Raw genomic sequence first — 20,604 nt, forward strand, 5'->3', positions numbered from 1 at the left:
TATTGTTTTAAGACTTTGAGAGTAAGATACGAAGCAACAGCTAACTGATACATTGAACAACTTAAGAGAGATGTATTTACAAAAACAAGGAAACCTATGAGAGAGGCAAGTTTGGGGGAAAAAAATCAAAGTTTTAGTCTTGGACATAGTGAGTTTGAGTTTCCCATTAGGCTTTAAAGTGGGGATTAAATAGAAATTGCACATATCAGGGAAGAAGTCTAGGCTAAAATATAAATTTAAGAGTTATAGGCACTTAGATGTTACTTAAAACTTAAGATTAGGTAAGATCTCCAAGGAAATGAGGAAATTAGTATTGCTAGAGAACAGGTGAAATCCAAGCCTTGGAAGCCTGCAACACAGAGAGGTTGAGGAAATGAGGAAGAACAAGCAAAGAGACTGAGTAGAAGCAGCCAGAGGCATAGGAGAAGGCCCCAAAAGAGGGCAGTGCCTGGAAGCCTAGTGACTAAAGTCATGTACAGAGTAAGAGAGCCATTGGACCAACTGTACTGAAAGGTGAAGTGAGAAAAAGACTGAAACATTACCATGAGGATCCTGCAACGTGAAGGTCTGACAATTTGACTAAGTTTCGGTAGAGTGATAGGGGCAGAAACTCAGTTGGCATGAAGTCTAAAGAGTGGGAGAAGATGGACAGGGTCAGTATGTATAAATAGCTCCTTAACGATTTTTGCTAAATAGGGGAACAGAGAAATGGGGCAATAGCAAGAGGGAGAAATGCAAGTTTAAAAAGTATATTGGGGGGATGCCTGGGTGGCTCAGTTGGTTAAGCAGCTGCCTTCAGCTCAGGTCATCATCCCAGCGTCATGGGATCGAGTCCCACATCGGGCTCCTTGCTTCACAGAGAGCCTGCTTCTCCCTCTGTCTCTGCCTGCCACTCTGTCTGCCTGTGCTCGCTCTTGCTCGCTCTCTCTCTGACAAATAAATAAATAAAATCTTTAAAAAAAATTTTTTTTAAATAAATAAATAAGTAAGTAAATAAATAAAAAGTATATTGGGTTGTTGTTGTTGCTTTTTAATGGTAAGGAGAATAGCATTGTTTTTTTTCCTATGGTGATGAGAATGATCCAGAGGAAGATGAAAATTTAAGAAAGACAGAAGGTTGATAAATGGGTGAGAAGACAGTGTAGATGGAACTAGAGCTAGAAAACAAGTAGTTTTGGATGGGAGCGTATGGAAAGCCTTTTGACTACTTCTATTTTCTCAATGGAGTAGGAAGCAAGGTCAGCTAAGAGAGGGGATAGAGCAAGTGATATGTGAGTTTAAAGAGAGAGGAGAGGGGCGTCTGGGTGGCTCAGTGGGCTGGGTTTCTGCCTTCGGCTCAGGTCATGATCTTGAGGTCCTGGGATCAAGCCCCACATCTGGCTCTCTGCTCAGCCTCTCTCTCTGCCTCTCTGCCTACTTGTGATCTCTCTCTCTCTCTGTCAAATAAATAAATAAAATCTTTTAAAAAGAGAGAGAGAGAGGAGAAAGTCTGACATAATCAAAGAGAGTGGGAAAGTAGATGGACCACGTAAGGTCAGGCTGCATAAGCGCCTCTTGGGGTGAGTGATAACAAATTTAAAGTGAGACCAAGCAGGGGTGCCTGGGTGGCTCAGTCAATGCGGCATCTGCCTTCATCTCACATCATGATTCCAGGGTCTTGGGATCAAGGCCTAAGTCGGGATCCCAGCTCCAAGGTCTGCTTGTCCCTCTCCCTCTGCTCTGCCCCCAGCTCATGCTCTTTCTCTCTCTCAAATAAATAAATAAAATCTTTCAAAAAATAGAAAAATCAAGTGAGATCAACCACAGTTGTGTGTTTGTCTATAATCACATTCTGTTGCATGGTTATAGGCATGGAGTAAGAAAATAGTATGGCTTACCCAGGTTGGGATTTTCTCCAGCAAAACTCAGAAAGTGAGAGCGTCCATCAGGGCAGTTGAGGGTGTGTGCATTATCACTACAATGATGGACCCTGAAATTTAAGCTGGAGAAGAAGGGAAATGTATACAAAAGGCGGGTGAGGGAGAATGGAAAGAGGATACCAGGACTTGCACGGTTGAGGTCACCGAAGGGAGCTGCAGAGTTGGGGTGGTGGTGGTAGGAAGAAGTTGTTGGAAACAGAACCTACAGAGAGGTTGCAGTTACCGGCGATAACAATGTTGGGATATGCCGGAAAATGAAGAGTCGTGGGAGGCTGGAAGTCAGGTTGCGTGGCGCAGAGGTTAAGGAAACTCGAAGCTAGTGTATTAAAAGATTCATCCAGGCTCTGATGTTAAATTGTAAAGAATCCCACCAAGAGGAATGTTAGAGAGAGAGCCAGCGGAAAAAAAGATAAAAATCTTCCAGAAACTCAAATTAAATGGTTTGGGGTTTCCGCAAAATATTTATTTCCCACTTTAACTGAGTTCATAGTAAGTAGCATTCAAATTTACCTGTAACACATTTAACAGGGATCCTAGAAGTCGAGTGGAACTCTGTTAACCAACCTCCACTAACCAGTTTGCCAGGTTAGCTGATACTCCCGGGCTCCCTTGTGGAGCCCAGAGCCGCAAAAAGCCGAGGCCATGCACCAGACAGTTCACTCAATGGGGCTCCCATCAGCAGAACTGGGTGCTTGCCAAGGGCCGCTCTGTTTGTTCCCAATTCTGTTGATGCCATTTAACTTTGCTTTTGTAGTTGTATAATTGCACAATTTAATGAAATATCATGTAAGTTCGTGATGTTGAATCCAAAAAAAAAAAAAAAAAAGCCCTGTCTTTGAAAACCATGTTGAATGTTTGGGAAAGACTTCATAAAGGTGAGTCACTAAAAAAAATATGCTGTCAGATTAGATGTGAGTGAGACAATCGTAAAGTATTTTTAAAAGAATCATAAAAATGAAGGTGTCAGTACCCAGGCTGCTGTGCCCATGTCTTAGGTTATTGCTCTACTTGAAGAAGCCAAAGCAGAACTCACAGACAATAAATTATGGTTGGGGCTCATGCAAGGAAGATGATGCCGAACTCCAGCCAGGGGACATGGACCCGAAATGAAGACTGCGGATCTACAGGAGTTTGCTGGGGAAGGAATGTAAAAGTATACGTTCTTAACGTAAGTAAAATCTTTAAAGTGTCTTTTTTAAATAATCTCCTGCTTTAAACAACTTCTCCAGTTAACCAATTTAACTACTGCCCTGAATGCATTAGATTAAAGGGCTTCTGATGTTACTTTAAACTAGACCGGTATCTAGACAGGCAAACCACAGAGATGAAATGATTCATTCCTGAAGTAAGTCCATTCCAAACACGGAAAGAACATTACCTGGTTGAACTGGGCAGTGACTTTGATCTTCGCTGTTATTTGTGTAAAGTCGTACCATTACCAAAATGGGAACCATGTTACACAAGCATCAAGGCCACACACTGGCCTTTAAGGCAGGCTGCTCCTGAATCCCTAAATAAATGAGAATCCCTGCATTGAAGTTTCCCTTTGATTCCTTTCATATCAGAATAAGAGTTTTGGTATGATGAATTACGTTGTAACGTTACATTCATCATTCACAGGGTAGGCTGCGTGAATGTGGTTATGAGGAGCGTAAATAATTAAACTTGTCCAGAAGGATCTATATCAGTGTGACATAGGAAATATAACCGTGATTATGCTGCTGCACAATCTGACCAGTATTTCCACCCAAGTCCAGAATGTTAGCTGAACCAGGCAGTCCAGAGGACAGAGACAGACGACCCTACAGGGCAATCGCTGCCAGTAGAGTAAGGAACAGATGAGAAGCATTCAGCGTGGGGAAAAGAGGAAAGCCATGTCTTTTGAACACTGTGATGGACTCTCTATTTTAAGAAACAGAAGAAAATGAAAAATTTGTTGCAAATGGTAAGAAATGTCCTGTTCAAAGGAAGCAGCCTTCCTTCTAAGTAGAACAAGATCACCATGAGATACACAGAAAAGGATAAAAGAAAAAAAGTTGTGTGATACAAAGAAGAAAACTGGAACCAAATCTCTTTGCTCAGCCACATTTAACTAAGGTTTCTGCACATTCTTTACTGAGGATGATTGAAATTCTTGTCTCATTATCATCATTAAAATGTACCACATATGCTTAGACTGAGGTTAACCAAATACTACACTTTATATAGTTTTCATCTCAGAGCATGAATTCAGTCAAAAATTTCAAAAGTAAGGAACCCTTCCAGGTCTTGTAGGAGCTGTGATTCAAGACTGAGTTATAGCCCTATTAACTACCACAAGCAAAACCCTGGCACTCACAGCTGATGGTATCTCTTTTAGAATAATTTAGTGGTATCTTCCAGGTACTATGAATTCTTCATACCTATTCACCAAGTGATGATACCTCCAGGAAGCTAGTCTATAAAAATGGAGAGTGGAAAGGCATTTATACACTAAGATTTAGAAACAATTCACATTAAGAGCTTTAAAGAAATGGTTAAGTAATACGGTGGTGCATTTGTATGTTACTGGGTCTTCAGCAGCCTCACAGAAGTCTCAAAATGGCCAATACATATGCATAGAGATGAGAATACTTGTTATTTTGAGAGTTGGGCCCCGAGTTCTTATTGACATAGAAACTACTTCATCATGGGAAAGAAGAAGCAAGCTCATATGCTAAAAAGAGTGGGGCAAGTGACAGAAGTGAGTGAGATGGCCCAGGTCTAAGAGATAACATGGAATAGTGGGAGTGGGGGTGAGGCTCGCTGAAGGGTGCTTCCTCAGCTATAAAGACAACCAATCCTCAGCTCCGTCTGATTGTATCTGGGAGTGTGCACTTGTGTAGCTGGAAATGTTGCATCTCTTCTGATCTTTTTTTTTCTTTCTTTCTTTCTTTCTGAAGGAGCTAACCACCTGAATTTTTTTTAGGTTTTTTGTGTAATGGCCAATATTGTAAAGCACCACTTAGAGCTCAAGGGCTGCCAGGGTGACTTAGTGAGTGTGTGTGTGTGTGTGTGTGTGTGTGTGTGTGACAGAGAGAGAGAGAGAGAGAGAGAGAGAGATAGCAAGAGAGAAAGAGAGGGAGAAGAGAGCTATCTGAGGATAGCCTGGGTAGACTGAGACTAGCCAAAGAATAGATAGCTAGACTACCCTGCAAAAAAGTTTCACTCAGGGTTGAGGGAAAAAAGAAAAAAAAGAGAGAGAGGAGAGAAAATAAAAAACCAGCTAACATAGCCATAGACGGGGTACAAACTTGGAAGAACAAGGATTTTTTAAATATCTAATTCCTAGGGGTCACACAAATTTTCAGCAAAGAATGCCATGTGCACAGGTAGCCTGGATACAGTGTTAGGGGGAGAGAAAAGGACAGAAGCTGTTTGTTCTTCCACCTGGATTAATGTGGTCAAGGAAGAAAGGAACTACTTTACAAGTGGAGAGATAAATGAGTTCCAAGCTTTAATAAAACAGGAAATCAGAGAGAGAGGTATCATAAAAATATAATCCTCCAAGAAGTCCAGAAATCATTGCTAGGGCATTGGACAGCCCACGAGACAGAAATCAGTGAGTGTATTAAGGTAACCTTATCTGCCATTCCTAGATCTCAGTGGTTTACAACAATAGAAATTTATTTCTACTACACATCACAGTTCACTTGGTGATGCATAAGAGACTAGTAGTTCTGCTCCACACAGTTATTCATGTTCTCAGGCTGACAGACAATGTGACACATGAATTCCAAGGTCACCCAGGGCATTTGGCTAGCTCTTGGTAGGAGAGGGAGAGAATAGAGAACCATGCAAATTATTTCTATGACCCACGTTCTACTATCCATAATTCAATCATATGGCCATACCTAACTATAAAGAAGGCAGAAAGTGTGGTCTAGGTGTATGCCCAGGAGGAAAGGAAAACTATCTTCTCTGACCCAGTTAATTCAAGCACATTGTTTAAATCTTAAAGAACTGGGTAACATGTACATGGATGGATGGTTGGATGGATGGTGGGATGGATGGATGGATGGATGGATGGATGGATAATAGGATATATAGATTTGGAGGACAAATCCCCAAATATTTGTGTATGTATTTATATGTCTGTATTGGGGGGAATATATATCTTCATACATAATAGAAGTTTGTATGTTTGCTCCTTCTTAGTCTTCTCCCAGAACCTCTATGATGTTTCCATGGTTCACATGATCCTGCCTCCCCAAAGATTGACTAAATAAGATTGACTAAATACCTTACCCATCCTAGACCAGTCAGAGCCCCATTAAGTAGAGTTTGGAATTAAAGAAGAGAAGCTGCAGTTTGAGGTTTTTTTTCTTTTTTTTCTTTTTTTTTAAGATTTTATTTATTTAAGGGAGAGAGAGAGTGAATGAGAGAGAGGCAGAGGAAGAAGCAGGCTCTCTGCTGAGCAGGGAACCCAACACAGGGCTCAATTCCAGGACCCTGAGACTGACCAGAGTCAAAGGCAGATGCTCGACCAACTGAGCCACCCAGGTGCCCCTGCAGTTTGAGTTCTTGAATTGGGAAGTCCTAGCAGAGACTGCTAGTTGTCCACAGCAATAGGGTTGTAGCTGGATACCTGATAACACCTTTGACATTTCCCAGCTTCCAGTGGCAAAGTGTGGTTAAGTGGTTTAGTTCAGATCAAAGGACTGAGAGCAGAAATTCAGAAATTCGGTATGTAACTTCTAGATTATCTCCTACTTGAAAGATAAGCCCTTTCTCCTAAACAAGTGCTGCCTCGACTCCATCCCAAAAATTGAAAACTTGGATATGCTAGTGAGCAAATTTCAACCAGGCAGACCCTGTCAGTACCCCAGGGAATGGCAGAGCAAAAAGATGGAAGAAACCTAGAATCCAAAATGGCTACATGGAGCAGACCTACCCCATCACTCTGGAGAGAGACAGAAATACACTTCTTTTAAGCCACTGCATTTCAGAGGCTCTTTGAGGCAGGAGCTCAGCTTTTACTGAAATAATACAAAGGCCATGAACTAGAGTAGCCACATGCATGTCCAAAACTGAAAAAAATCAGTGTTCAAGAGCAGAAAAACACCAAAAGGAAGCAAAGATAAGAAAACGTTCTGTCTTAGAGAAATGAAAAGAGTAAACATTATTGCTGTCTTGTCAAGGACCAGAGCCCTTCCTTCTTGATGTTCTTGAATTTCATGGATAGCCTTTCAATAAATGTCCATTTTTGCTTAAGCTAATTTGAGCTTCTGCTGCTTATAGCTATAAAACCTCTAAGACTGTAAGAGAGCATGAGTTTCAACAGCAGCTGTGTCTGTGAGGTATATAGGTCATATTTTTTTTAAGTAGGCTCCACAGCCAGCATGGAGCCCAACACGTGGCTTGAACTCATGACCCTGAGATCAAGACCTGAGCTAAGATCAAGAGACTTGAGCCACCCAGGTACCCCAGTGTACATATCATTTATTTACATTTCGTTCAATTTCCCAAACATCTTATAATGAAAAGACATTTTTTTTTTTTATAGGAGAAAGGTTATATTGAAATTTTTTTCTACTACAAGAGGGCTTAAATAGGACAAATAACCCTTCTAACAGAATTCTCTCTTAGCTATACTTCTTGTCTGGGTGTGCCAGATAATACATTAATAGTAATGATACTCTTCACCATATATCTATCATGGGCAAGACACTGTTACTATAAATTTTTAATATGTAATCTCATTTAATCTTTGCACCAAGTGTATAAGAAAAATAATATCTGCATGTTAAGAATAAAGAAATTGGTTAAATAAATTCCTCAAGGTAAGCAAAATTAAGCCACCCTCTCAAATGTCCTTATTCTTAATCTCTGGAATCTATGGATACCTTAGGTGAGGGAGCAAGAAAGAACTAAGGCTGCAGATGGAATTAAAGTAGCTAATCAGCTGGCCTCAAAATAGGGAGATGATCCTGGATTAGCCAGGTAGACTCAGTGTACTCATAAGAGTCTTGAAAGTGAGGAAGGAAAGTAGAAAAATCAAGAGAAAGAGATGTGATCACAGAAGCATGGTCAGAATGATGCAAGGTAAGGACTCCACCCACCATTGCTAGCTTTGAGGACAGAAGAAGGGGTCATGACCCAAAAAATGAATTTAAAAATCTAGAAGCTGGAAAGGGCAAAACAAAACAAAACAAAACAACAACAACAACAACAAATGAGATTCTCCCCTACAATCTCCAGAAATGAATGCAGCCTTATCAGCACCTTGATTTTAGCCCAGTCAGACCCATGCCAGACTTCCAACCTAGAAAACTGTTGTTCTAGCAGCTAAGGTTGTGATGGTGTTAGAGTAGCAATAGAAAAAATAGCACACTATTTCTGTGAGAGAGCGGCTTGTGGACGTGGAAAGAAAAGAAAGCAAAAAAAAAAAAAAAAAAAGTTTTATCTGCCCATGTGGCTCAAACTGGCCCCAGAGAAGGTCTCCTAAAAGTGGTCAGAGAAAGTTGCAATTGGTGATTGAGGTATAGAAAGGTCTGATGTTTTCTATGGTGGGTGGACCCTGAGAAATAGTCAACAATGTTAATACACTTTCTGGCAGATTCATCACCTCTGAAAACCTTCAACGACCATATGACTGAAGAATAGATAGGTTTTATGGAGTCTGGGAAAGAGCTGACCTGGAGATATTGTTATAGATATGTTAAATGAATTTTGAAAGTGGAAGTAGTTTAGTGGTTATATAATCCAATCCTGTTTTCCAATTTTTTTATTTATGAATATTTTAACAGCTTTACTGAGGTATAATTGAGATACCAAAAAAACTGCATATATGTAATGTTTATAATTTGATAAATTTAGACACACGGTGAATCCATCAGCACAGCTGAGGTACTAAACATATCCATCACCTCATATCCCTTTGTTTTCATTTTGGTTTTGGTTTTGGTTTGGAGACTGGGTTTTTTGGGAGGTGGAGATAAGTTCTGGTAAGAACACGCAACATAAGATCTATACTCTCCCCAAAACTTTAAAGTGCATAATACAGTGTTGTTAATAGGCATAGTGTCATATAGCAGATTGTTGGAACTTATTTATCCTGAAAACTGAAACCTTCTGTCCATGGATGACTTCCCTATTTCTCCCTCCTTCCCAAACCTGGAAATCACCAGTTTACTCTCTGCTTCTTTGAGTGTGACCATTTTAGAAACTTCTTATAAGTGGAATCATGCAGAATGTGTCCTGTGGTTGGCTTATTTCACTTAACATAATGTTTCCCAGGTTCATCCTTGTTGTTGCATATGGCAGGACTTCCTCCTTTTTCAATGCTGAGTAATATTCCCTTTTCTGTATAGAAGAATTAACCTCATGTTCCAAAGAAAGGAAAATATCACTCCTGTAATAAGGTAGGAATCTGAGTAGGAACATATGGTCCACATGCATGGAACTTGAATGACTATGCTCATGATTATATCCAGGACACAGGTGTTCCATTCATACCTCTACATGCCAAGGGCCCAGTTCTTTGGAGTCCATAATCCCTTAACCCTTAAAGTTCTTCTTCTTTGGCTTCTAGGACCACACATCCTTGATCCTCCTACTTTTCTTCATGCTCCTCCTCTGTTCTCATTTTCTTTCCTCTCTGCTCACTGCCTTTAGAGCCCACCAAGGGGTCTTTCTAGCCTGCATGTTAGATGATGTCAAGTACAAAAGTGGGGAGAGAGTAAAGAGGGGGAGAATGGACTGGCCAGTGGTGGTGTTACCACTAGTATAAGCTCACTTCATCCACTCAAAAAACTAGGACATGAGATGAAAAATCAGCACATGCAAAAGGGAGTGATTAAAATGAGATATCGGGGGTAAAGACCCACCTGAAGCCTCATCATTTAAGATCTAGGGACAAGCTCCATTAGGCACAATAATTTTTTTTAATGGGGCAATAGATATAGTCTGGACAATAAAAACCTGGTTGAGTTTCTACCCAATCCATCTTCTCCCAGAAACAACTCCCTGCTCATAGGAAACAGTCTCTGCAGTCATATTTAAGCCACATTACTCTTCCATTCTGTCCACAGTCAATTAGACCATAAACAGAAGCTGACCCATACTGGAACAATCAGATTCTCTTTCCGAAGAACTTGAAATCTGAATTCAGATGCAGTGAGTCTGTCTTTCACTTAAACTATAACATGTAAAACTCGGGAGTTCTGAAGTCCCCATATTCTACCACGCAGATGGGTAAGTATGAAAATCCCATCTGCAGATTTTAAAGAAGATTAAAAAAAAAAAAAAAGTCCGAGAAAGTAGAATGAAGCAGATGTGCAGAGAAGGCAAAGGTGAAAACAGAGAGCAAATCTAAAGTCTTTCCAGTTACCAGCTCTTTTTACGGGCCCACTGCACCCCTGCTCTTGGGCTCCATGAGCCATATGTATGAAAGCTCCCCATCATTGGCCAAACCAACCCAAATGATACAAAATAATACAAAAACAAAAGTCAACAAAATAAACATTCAGGAATGGAAGATAAAGCTAACAGTCGATCAGTTTTTGATTACAATGGTTTCTGAAATGAGGCTTCATTTCAGTTCACATGTCCAATGTCCCTTCTCCTCACATGTCAGATTTTGTCCCACCTAACCTCAGTCCTCATGTAAAGGCGATCACAAGGATAATGTCTACACTGGTGGTTAGAAAGAGCACTATATTCAAAGTTGTTTAATTTAAAACCAAGATGACAAGAATGTCAGAATAAAGCTCCAAGTAATTCTAAATCCAGCTACAGCTCCCCTTTCCATATTAGAATATTTTTCTGAAAGTGAATTCTCCAGGGAAGAGGACATCACAAAGGAAACAGATGGTTATTTTAAGGCAAGTAGGAGACACTCCATATTGCCTTTCCCTCGCTCCTTCCTTAAACAGGAAGGATTTAAGCAGTTACGGCTATTCCTCACACACATTTCAGCCATCCTGTTTATGCAGTGCAGTAGATAGACAGATAATTGTGCTACTGCTCTACAGAACAAGCAGCTGAATGTGCAATGGGACTCCGAAATGGAAACCTCGTCGGTTCGCGTTAGCGAATCATCACATGAAACAAATTGTTCACTTTTTGTTCAGTCCATTAGCTCCAAGGATGAAGCGAATTGCTCTCCCAATACATAATATTCCAATTTCCTCTTTTCACTTAGCACCTCCCTTTCCTGCTTTACAAATAAAATGCATTTATATTCTGAACTTAATTTGTTCCCTCTGACCAGGACTTTATTCTCATTAGAAACAGCCCTAAGCAATTGCTCTCTGAAATGAAGCCTTGGGAATGCAGTGCCTCTGAGAGAGAAGAGGTTGGTTGGGCCTGCCTTTTAGTAGAGGGACTGATGACTAAAACATGGACCCACCAACCATTCTGCCCTCTGGCTCAGTTTTTCTGAGATAGAGTTGTAGACTGGCCCAGAGCCAATTTATCATGATTCAATGAACTTTGAATAATAGTTTGATCTTCTTAGTGTGTTTCTTCCAGAAAGTTCCAACCTTTTATATTGTTCCATTAGTTTAAACAGGTTTTTGTATTTTTAGCCCCATTTCATAGATACAAATTTTGATGTCCAGAGAGAAATTGAAAAACATCTCCGAGGTCACTGAATCAGGGAATATCTGTTGTCTTTGAATTTCCAGGTAGTGAGTTAAGGCCATCATGCAAATGATCACAAGCCCACAGACTCAGGTCTGAACGAGACTCAGTTCTATTAACATCTGGTCAAATGGAAGTATGAAAAGTCACAGAAATAAAAACAATGACCCATAGCACTGGATGGTACTTCTTTGGGCCATTAAGATACAATGATTTCATAATCTAAATTGTGAGAAAAGCTGGAGATGTTTAACGGTTCATGATTTTAAACAAGAAGAGAAAAAAATTAACCTTTGTGATGTAATTTTTATGGTTAGATATATATATGTAAAATTAATTTTTATGATAATTCTATAAAAACATATTCTCATTCCCATTTGCAGAAAACAAAACTGGAGCTCAGAAAGTGTCAGTTTATCCAAAAAATCACCCAGCTAGTAAGCAGAGAAACCAGACTATGTACTTCCATTTACCTGACTCCAGAGCCCATGTTCTCTTCCTAGAATCTGAGAATTTTTGTTTAGAGCTGCTCAATTCGACTGCAAACCAGATCCTCCTAACACTTACAGTAAAAACAAAAACAATGACCAAAAAAAAAAAAAAAACCTGGTACAAAAAAAGTCTTATCCAAGTATCTTAAGTTTAATTAGCCTTGATATTCTTTTTCCATGGGACAAATCAGTGGCCTCCAGATTGAATCTCAGAGAGTCACTTAGAATCCAATTAAACCCTTCCATTGAGCAAGTTTGCTGACCACATCTTACCGGAAGTCATACCGCTTCCAGCATTAGAGAAGGATAAACAGGTCAGACATCCCAGACTTCTATGGCACAGAATAAACCAAAAGGATATAAATAGTACTTCTCCAGGAAGCTGTGATTTCCAAAACCAAGAGGAAAACTGTGAAAAAAAAAGCACGTCTAAAAATCTCCTGCCTCTCCTTTTTGTGCTTTTATCCTAGGCATGAGTGCTTTTTTTGGAGCCCATGGCCACAGCAGGAAAATGAGAGCAAAGGAGGAGGGGCCATGCATTAGCTCACAGACCTGGCCAAGTCCAAAGGTACATCTTAGCTTCAGGTGGAGCTAAATCCAGGAGCTTGACAATAGCATTAAGACATCATCTCTATCTCTTGCTCTTGGTCCTACATTCTCTGCCTGGTGGCTCCTAGAAATTCTAGACTCATAAATTACCACCTTCTAGTCATGGAAGAAAGACAGCAGCACGCCTCTTTCCCAAGAGTTCCAGAAGAGGCCAGGGTTTGACTTTAATTGGCCCACCTCAGGTCATGGCCCCTCCCTGTACCAGTCACCATAATATATCTCACTGACAAAGCCTTGGCCATAAGCCCATCCCCAGAACTGAGAGAGTCAGCTTTACCCAAGGAATGAACAGAGTGTCGTGGGGGTGTTCACAAGAGGAAAGGGAGAGCCACGGTTACTGGTAGAAGAGAGGCAAACAGCAGCTGGCCAGTGTAAGCAGAGCAACAACCATCCTCAAAGGCATAGTTGCAACATGGAAAATCCTCTGTCCAGGCTCCATAGGAGTCATGGGGACTTTTCCCCCTGTTCCCAGGCAGAAGCTCAAGAGGCAGACTCATCCTGGCAATTAGCTGTCAGCTGATCACCAATCCAACGTGCTGGAGTGGGCTATGCTGATGATCTGTACTTGCTGTAATCATTTGGCTGGGTGAATCAAATTATACTTTCCAATGCCACTTCAAATCAGGATTTCTGTGTCTGCACTGGTTTTCAGCAGTAAGTATTACCCTGCAAGTTATTTTCTTTGATATTGACTGTACGTAGGGAAAGGGAGGAATTTCAGCTTCTTTTAAACTGTGTTCCATGGGAAAGACCCAAAAGTTTTAGAGATTTGTGAGGAGGCTTAATTAGGATCCATTCCAACTTAATGGCTAGGCTTTCACACTGAAATGGATAGGGGAACATGTTCTGCCCTGGCAAGGTAGAGATTTTTCTTCCAAGTACCTATCTGACTAGGGAACCTCATTCTTTCATAATGCCATGTGCCGTGATCAATCAGATGTAATGATCAAACGGAAGTTTGCCTCGATCGATCCCAATAACAAATAACTGCTATAGTGGCAAACCTAATGTGTTCTTCACTTCAAATTCACTTGCCAATAATTGGCCTCATTAACGTCTGTGAAGTTAGCTGTTCACTAAAATTGGGCAAGCTGTACATTAGATGTGTTCAGTGGTTTTCAATCCTTTGGGAATAATAGACCTACTGAATCAGCATCTTGCTAGTTCCATGAAAATTAACAAGCTAAAAAGTAGGGACTGCAAGGGATCTGGATGGAGTGAAGGAGGCGCCAGGAAATTCCCACCACCTTCCTATTATTAATATTATCTTTCCTAACCTAAAAATGAGGGCTAGGTTTGCATCTGTTTTAAAGATCTGATTCTGACAGAAAATGAACTTGATTTCTCAGTGCCATGAGCTTTGAAATTACCCTACCCACATCTGTCAGATGTTTTCGTTGTTCAATTATAAAAACTGTATCCAGACTGGATTATGAGAATGCTGTTTGCAGGCATATCATGACCACAGATGCCCTTAGGTCAAACATCAGGCTCACTATGATCTTCCCCGAGAAGGAAATATACACCCAGCTGCTGCACCAGACCCAACCTTCTTGGGGAGAGGAAGAAATCACGGTAAGGGAAGCTTTCTGGGGTACCTGAAATATGCATCTGGGGAGATGGGAAGCAGCAAGAAGAATGGAAATAGACAACTGACTCACTTAGACTTCCATGGTCCACTCCCAACCAAATGGCTGGATGGCATGGTGAACACAAAAGTTCAGTGTACCAGGAGATGAGGGAGCTTTTTTGTCCTGAATTATCCTAAATGTCAGCACTACCCATCAGCACCAAGAATGCCTCATTTTCTACTTCTTTTTTACTTACGCAATTAGTATTTGTGATTCACAAGGGGAAAAAAATTGGCATGGCTTTTTATCCTTAAAAGTTGGCCATGGAAAGTGTAACATGATGTTGCTTTGTCAAAGGAAGCTTTCCGTATTTGCGGAAGACACAGGATATCATTGGATATCTGCTTCCCTGGTCAAATGATAATCCAGGTACCAGTTACGGCAGTTTCCTAATTTTTCATCTGACAGTTCTAATCCACCCACTCAATTTAGTAACTTGTTTAATCACAACATCTTTTAATAGTGTCCACCATGATCCAGCAAGACACTGTATTGCAATGGCCTCCTAACTGGTTTGACCCCACACTCCCATCACATCCCTCTTCAATTCACTTCCACACCACAGCCTGAGTAACCTCTTAAAAATGTAAATCAGGGGCGCCTGGGTGGCTCAGTGGGTTAAAGCCTCTGCCTTCGGCTCAGGTCATGATCCCAGGGTCCTGGGATCGAGCCCCGCATCAGGCTGTCCGCTCCGCGGAGAGCCTGCTTCCTCCTCTCTCTCTCTCTGCCTGCCTTTCTGCCTACTTGTGATCTCTGTCTGTCAAATAAATAAATAAAGTCTTTAAAAAAAAATGTAAATCAGATCTTGCCACTGTCTTGCTATGCCCCCTCCCCCCATTACTTTCCACCCCATTTAGAACATAACTGACCTCCAAGGGCTCCTGAGTGGGACAGTCTGCTAAGCAACACACTCTTGGTTTCTGCCTCAGGTCATGATCTCAGGATCATGAGATCAAGTCCCCTGTTGAACAATGTGCTCAGAGGAGAGTCTTCTTAGGATTCTCTCTCTCTCCCTCTGCCCTTCCCATTTGTGTCCTCTCTCTCTCTCTCTCTAATAAACAAATAAATAAATAAAAACTTAAAAATCAAAAACCCGATCCCCTCTGGAACCCTGTATTATCTCATCCTTGCCTCCCAGACTGCCCTCTTGTCCTTCCTCTGAAGCCTTTCCATGGCTATAATCTCACTGCCCCCTCTTCCAGAAACCCTCTTTCCATGGGTCTCTTCACGCCTGGCTTCTTCTCATCCTATGGTTCTTAGTCAAATGCCATCTGCTCAGAAAAGCTTTCCCTGACCACCTTACTCCTTCCCCCTGCCCATTGCTCCTTATCCCTCCAATTATTTTCTTCATAAAACTTGCCATGGTCTCAAATAATGTTTTTTTTTTCTCCTGTATCTGTCCACCAGAACATAAGTTCAAAATGGGCATAAACTTCTCTGCCTTATTTACCACTATATCCTCAGTGTCTAGAAAAGTATCTCAGATAGTTCCCGATATGGTCTAAGCCACTGAATAAATGTTTTGAGACCCCAAGTCATATTATAAAGCATCACTGTTTGAAGTTCCAGAACTAGTTTCTTTTGAACACACGTAAATCTTATATTAGAAGAAGTGTAATAGTCTCACTATTAATTCCCTTGCCTCTTCCCAGAATATGTCAATCTACACAAGAATCATTTCCCAAAATAAGAGAATGCCTCTGGAAATTGACGAAGGAGAAAAAGAAAAAAACAAAACAAAAACTCAGACACACTAGAAAACTCTGGGCTGCTTTCTTTTTCATTAAAAGTAAGACAAGGTTCATGAGAGTAAGCATCAGTGTTTGATTCTTTAGAAGTTGAAAATTAGATCAAATGAATTGGAGGACAACTACATCGAGTGTTAATGTTTTCTTTCTCGAATGAAGAAAATGAGATGATGTGAGCCATGACTCCATTTGAAAATGAAACGTTGTATTTCTATTTGCTCCCACGTTAAAGCACACTGTTTTTCATTTTAGACTTTTCATGTTGGTAAATGTTGCAATACTTTACATTCATTAGGCTGAGGCCCATTTACTACGTGCAAGCAAGACAAGCACAAATATATCATCCCTATCAAGCATCATTTCTAAATTACACAGTAAATAAATGAGACTAAACCAGAAACCCAAGTTCCACAACCTTTACCACTAGTGTAATAAATAAATAAATAACAACCTTGGGTCAAAGTTCCCTACTTTAAAACATGTAATTTATGGGGCACCTGGGTGGCTTAGTTGGTTAAGTGTCTGCCTTCGGCTCAGGTCATGATCCCAGGGTCCTGGGATCAAGTACGGCAACAGGCTCTCTACTCAGCAGAGAGTCTGCCTCTCCCTTCGTCTCTACCCCCTGCCTGCACTCTCTCTCTTTCTTTCTTACTCTTAAATAAATAAAATCTTAAAAAAAAAAAAGATGCTATTTGTGAACAATCTATTGAACTCTCATTATGCCAGATAAACTGATCATCCAAGAATGTATTGGATGCCTGATCCTAACTCATAACAGAAAAAATGCTCAAAAAAAAAAAAAAACCTGGACTAATCATATTCCGGCTGTCTTTTGCTAATTTGTGATGCATAAAAACCTGGTCTTACTAGAAATCTCTTGTCGATTTCTGATTAGCTTGTTATAGAATTTAGCAGCAAAGTCAAAATAAAGTAGCAATGCACAATGAGACAACAGTGAGCAAGTGTCTTCAAATTTATACTTGTCCTTGATTCTATTTCATTTAGCTTGAAGTCATGAGTCATAATGGAGACAAATGGTTACACAGAGCAGGTATCAAATATGATGAGAAGCTAGCTGTGATTATCTTGTTGTACGATTTCCATTTGGGGACTTTTTCTGCCAACACTTTTCCTACGATGGCCATTAAATTTTATAGGATTTTTCCCACCATTAGTTGTAATGGCATTTGTGTGTTAAATGCTCACAACAAATGAAAACCATGATTCCATTGTTTCACACGGTGAAAACCATCATTACTGATTTTCCAAATGGAGAACAAGTCTAAAAAGAATCAAGTAATTCCTCCACCGTGTATGATACCTACATAAGCTCTGTGGGAAAGCCTATTTACTTTGCAACTCTTCTATTTTTGAAACAACATAGATTTTGCACATATTAAAAGAAAAGAAAAGATGCCACTACAAGCCAAATCAGAAGATAGCTCAAACATTATTTTTGTTGAGGGCGTTTGTTTATAATTAATTATAATTCTTCTTTCAGTCCACTTAGCTGAAAACCTCCCCTTTCATGGGGCTGGAAGGGAAAAAACCTAATGGCTATTTACAGCTTTTTTGTAAGGGTGGGTAAAGCAAACCCAAATTACGTAAACAACATAGAAGGCAAACAATAAGAGTTTCTCAGCCAATTTCCTTCTTTGAGAAAATTCAGCAACTAGTTCTGGAAATTTCTGGATTTATTGTTCTGGGTTATTCTAGGTTAGTATTTATAAGTAGATAATTACTCAAGATCATCTAAATCTAGCGAACAAGATATAAAAAATTATGTATTGGGGGACCTATAAAATTACTGAAATGCGCAACTACTAGATCATTCTAGGTCCTCTTGGTTCAGCTAGCTCAACATTTCTCTAACACCAATAATTTTTCAAGGCACCATCTCTTTCATCTAAAATAGCATTGAAGTACTAGGTGTTATACTTAACTAATGAATCAAAAACTAATTATGTACTATACGGTGTCTAACTGAACATAATTTACAAAATTGCATTTTAAGTTGCATGACTCTCACTTTCTGTCTACCAAATCCCCTTCCAAAACTCAGTTGTTCCAAGAATCCTTCAGAAATGAAAGATCCTCCCTCAGGAGTTAAGGAACTTCTATTATAAACCTCTGATTTATTTTCATCTACCTCTCTCTGAGTCATATTTTTACTCTTTGTCATGTCTTCCCTGAGTATATGTAGTCCAAAAGTTTCTGACTCCAAATGGCCCCGTATGAGTATCAATTAGTTTGAAATTACATGCAATTTGTTATTAAAAGAACACCTTGGAAATTGCATAAGCAAATATTTTAGAGCTGTTAACTTAAAAACCATTTGGTCATCTTTTTCTTCTCTTCTTTCCCCCAGCCCCTCTTCCCCCCACCCAGCATTCTGTATGACGAAAGGAGCGTGAGAGGAACCGTGGTTGTTTTTGTTCAGAGAATCAGAAGAAACTTATTCACGCATTCAGTCGTTTTTTATTTGTTCACTTAATCACCTGATGATACCTCTTAGGGCAGAGATAACCAGACATGTGTGGTGTATCACTACCATTGGCCCAAATCTGCCCAAACTTTGGGCAAACCGGACAAGTCCTCAAGAGACCTGGCTTGGCTTGGAGCTGTGGGGGGAGACAGCTGTACTACTGGCAGCCCTTGATCACAAACCAAATCCTCTTTAGTGAAAAACCTTAGTTGTGATAAGTATTGGTTTCCCTTCTCTGACTACACACAAATCCACCAAGTTGAACTTCTCAGCGATCTAAAAGTGGGGTGCAGCAGGCTGTAAATGTTAGTGCATGCTGACTGTGCCTAGCACTTCAGCTCTCTGAGATCCATTTCCACAGCTCTGAAATCAAAGCTCTCTGATATTAGTGTTCTCTAAGAGAAATGGGCTAAACAATTGAGCATGATAATCTACTTTATTCCAGCATAAAATTCATAGTCTCAAGATTTTTTTGCCCACCGTTTAGTGTTTCCTAATGGCCCCTCTGGAAGCATTTTCTTCCAAAATTCTTTGGAAAGCATGTCACCCCTCAGTTTCTACATGGTCAATGTCCCCTATCTGTTCCATTTGTAAGATGTTCTCTTTTCTTACATTGTATAAATACTCAATTGAAAACCCATTCCAACTAGTGTGCTCACTAGTTTTCCCTTTTGAAACAGAATACTGAATCTTTTGTTAATGTGGTGGGAGGTTTCACACAATTCTGGGTTTATCTCAAATAATGCTGTGGAAACACTGGGGCTATAGAAACAGTTTCACTGCTATTTTCATTTTATCTAATGAACATAGGGGAAAAGCTCAGATCTGAGAAGGAAAAAGTAATAAGCTAGAATCAGAAGAGGGCTATTTGTTACCAATTTTAAAGAGCTGCAGTTTGGTTAAGGACACCAAGCAGGAAAGGTCAAATCTATTGAAGACGTTTAAACAGGTTACATTTCAAACAATGAGTGGTTATCTGTAGTCACTGGGTTCCTTATGATGTTTCACACATTAACATAGTAAATTACACGTAGATAGAGATATACAGAATTGCATGCTTACTAGCCAAGCCATGACACAACACAGAAAGTCATCAGTGTTATATGACATTGACTGAATTGCTGCTAAGCCCCCAAAAGATCACACTGGCAATGACACTGGTTCCAGGCATCAAATCCCCAGATACTGGTTCATTTTGTTCAAGGCATCACACACTGTGTTCAAATCACTGCGAAGGTCCTGCACCACATTTTCAATACTTCGGGTGTCTTTCAGAATTTCAATACTCTGTGTGTAGGGATTGAAGTACACGGAGAAGGGACGGGTAATTGACTTTGCAAAGTCCCTGCAAAATAAACGGAGATAGAAGGATATGCGATCAACTCTCACAGGTAGAAGAGACACAGAGAGAAGGAAGGAACAGAGCCAGAAGAAATAAAAAGTTATTTTCTGTAGATGGAAGAAAAACAAGTCTACCTCATCTTTTCTTTGGCTTCTTCAAAACTTTCTGAAACAAAGTAGGCTTCCTGGAAAGTGGTGATAAGGCATTCCTGTAAGCAAGTTGTCTTTGGGTCAAAGGCTTTCACACATGCCTTGTCAGAAAGAGCATGCTGCAAAACATACCACAAAACCTGTTAAACTCCGTAATGAGACTTCCAAAGTGCCATGATGTCGTGTTTCTACAACACAGATCAGTATTTTTACAGAATTGTTCAGTTGCTAGTCGGCCATGAAATATGGTACTCTCTCTTACACAGGGTAAATTGAGTGTTTGCGTTTTTGTTTGCTTTTGTTCAAGTCTGTTAGAAGCTGGGGGGGTGGGGATGAGATTATGGTATTACTTTATTTATTATCAGACAAATTCATAGGGAAGGACAGTTTGGAGCTATATCCCAAAAGAAATGGAATTTTAAAACTATGCTACGAATAGAAGCAAGGAGAGAACATAAATATGGCCCTCAATTTATTGCCATAAGCAATGTACTGAAATTTCACTCAAATGGCAGAAGTAATAATTACCTGCGTGGAAAGGTAATTGGGACTCTGACTGAACTATTTGTGGCCTCATTATGAGACATTTTAAGGCCAGGTACTGTGTATCAACAGAGTCTGGAGTGG

The 20,604-nt window shown here is 40.1% G+C and overlaps 1 protein-coding gene across 1 annotated transcript in view; it reads right to left on the reverse strand.

Moving 5' to 3' along the window:
* Window positions 1-18,465: 18,465 nt before the first annotated feature.
* Window positions 18,466-20,604, reverse strand: part of TPH2 (tryptophan hydroxylase 2) — a 97,927-nt gene continuing 95,788 nt past the window's right edge. Inside the window, exons 10-11 of the mRNA XM_032347012.1 lie at window positions 19,963-20,096; window positions 18,466-19,831 (exon numbers count right to left, since the gene is read on the reverse strand). Of these exons, the coding sequence (XP_032202903.1) occupies window positions 19,657-19,831; window positions 19,963-20,096 (309 nt within the window). The 3' untranslated portion in view covers window positions 18,466-19,656. The remainder of the gene's footprint in view (window positions 19,832-19,962; window positions 20,097-20,604) is intronic.

The sequence above is a fragment of the Mustela erminea genome, chromosome 6 (genome assembly GCF_009829155.1).
Source record: "Mustela erminea isolate mMusErm1 chromosome 6, mMusErm1.Pri, whole genome shotgun sequence".
Taxonomy (NCBI): Eukaryota; Metazoa; Chordata; class Mammalia; order Carnivora; family Mustelidae; genus Mustela; species Mustela erminea.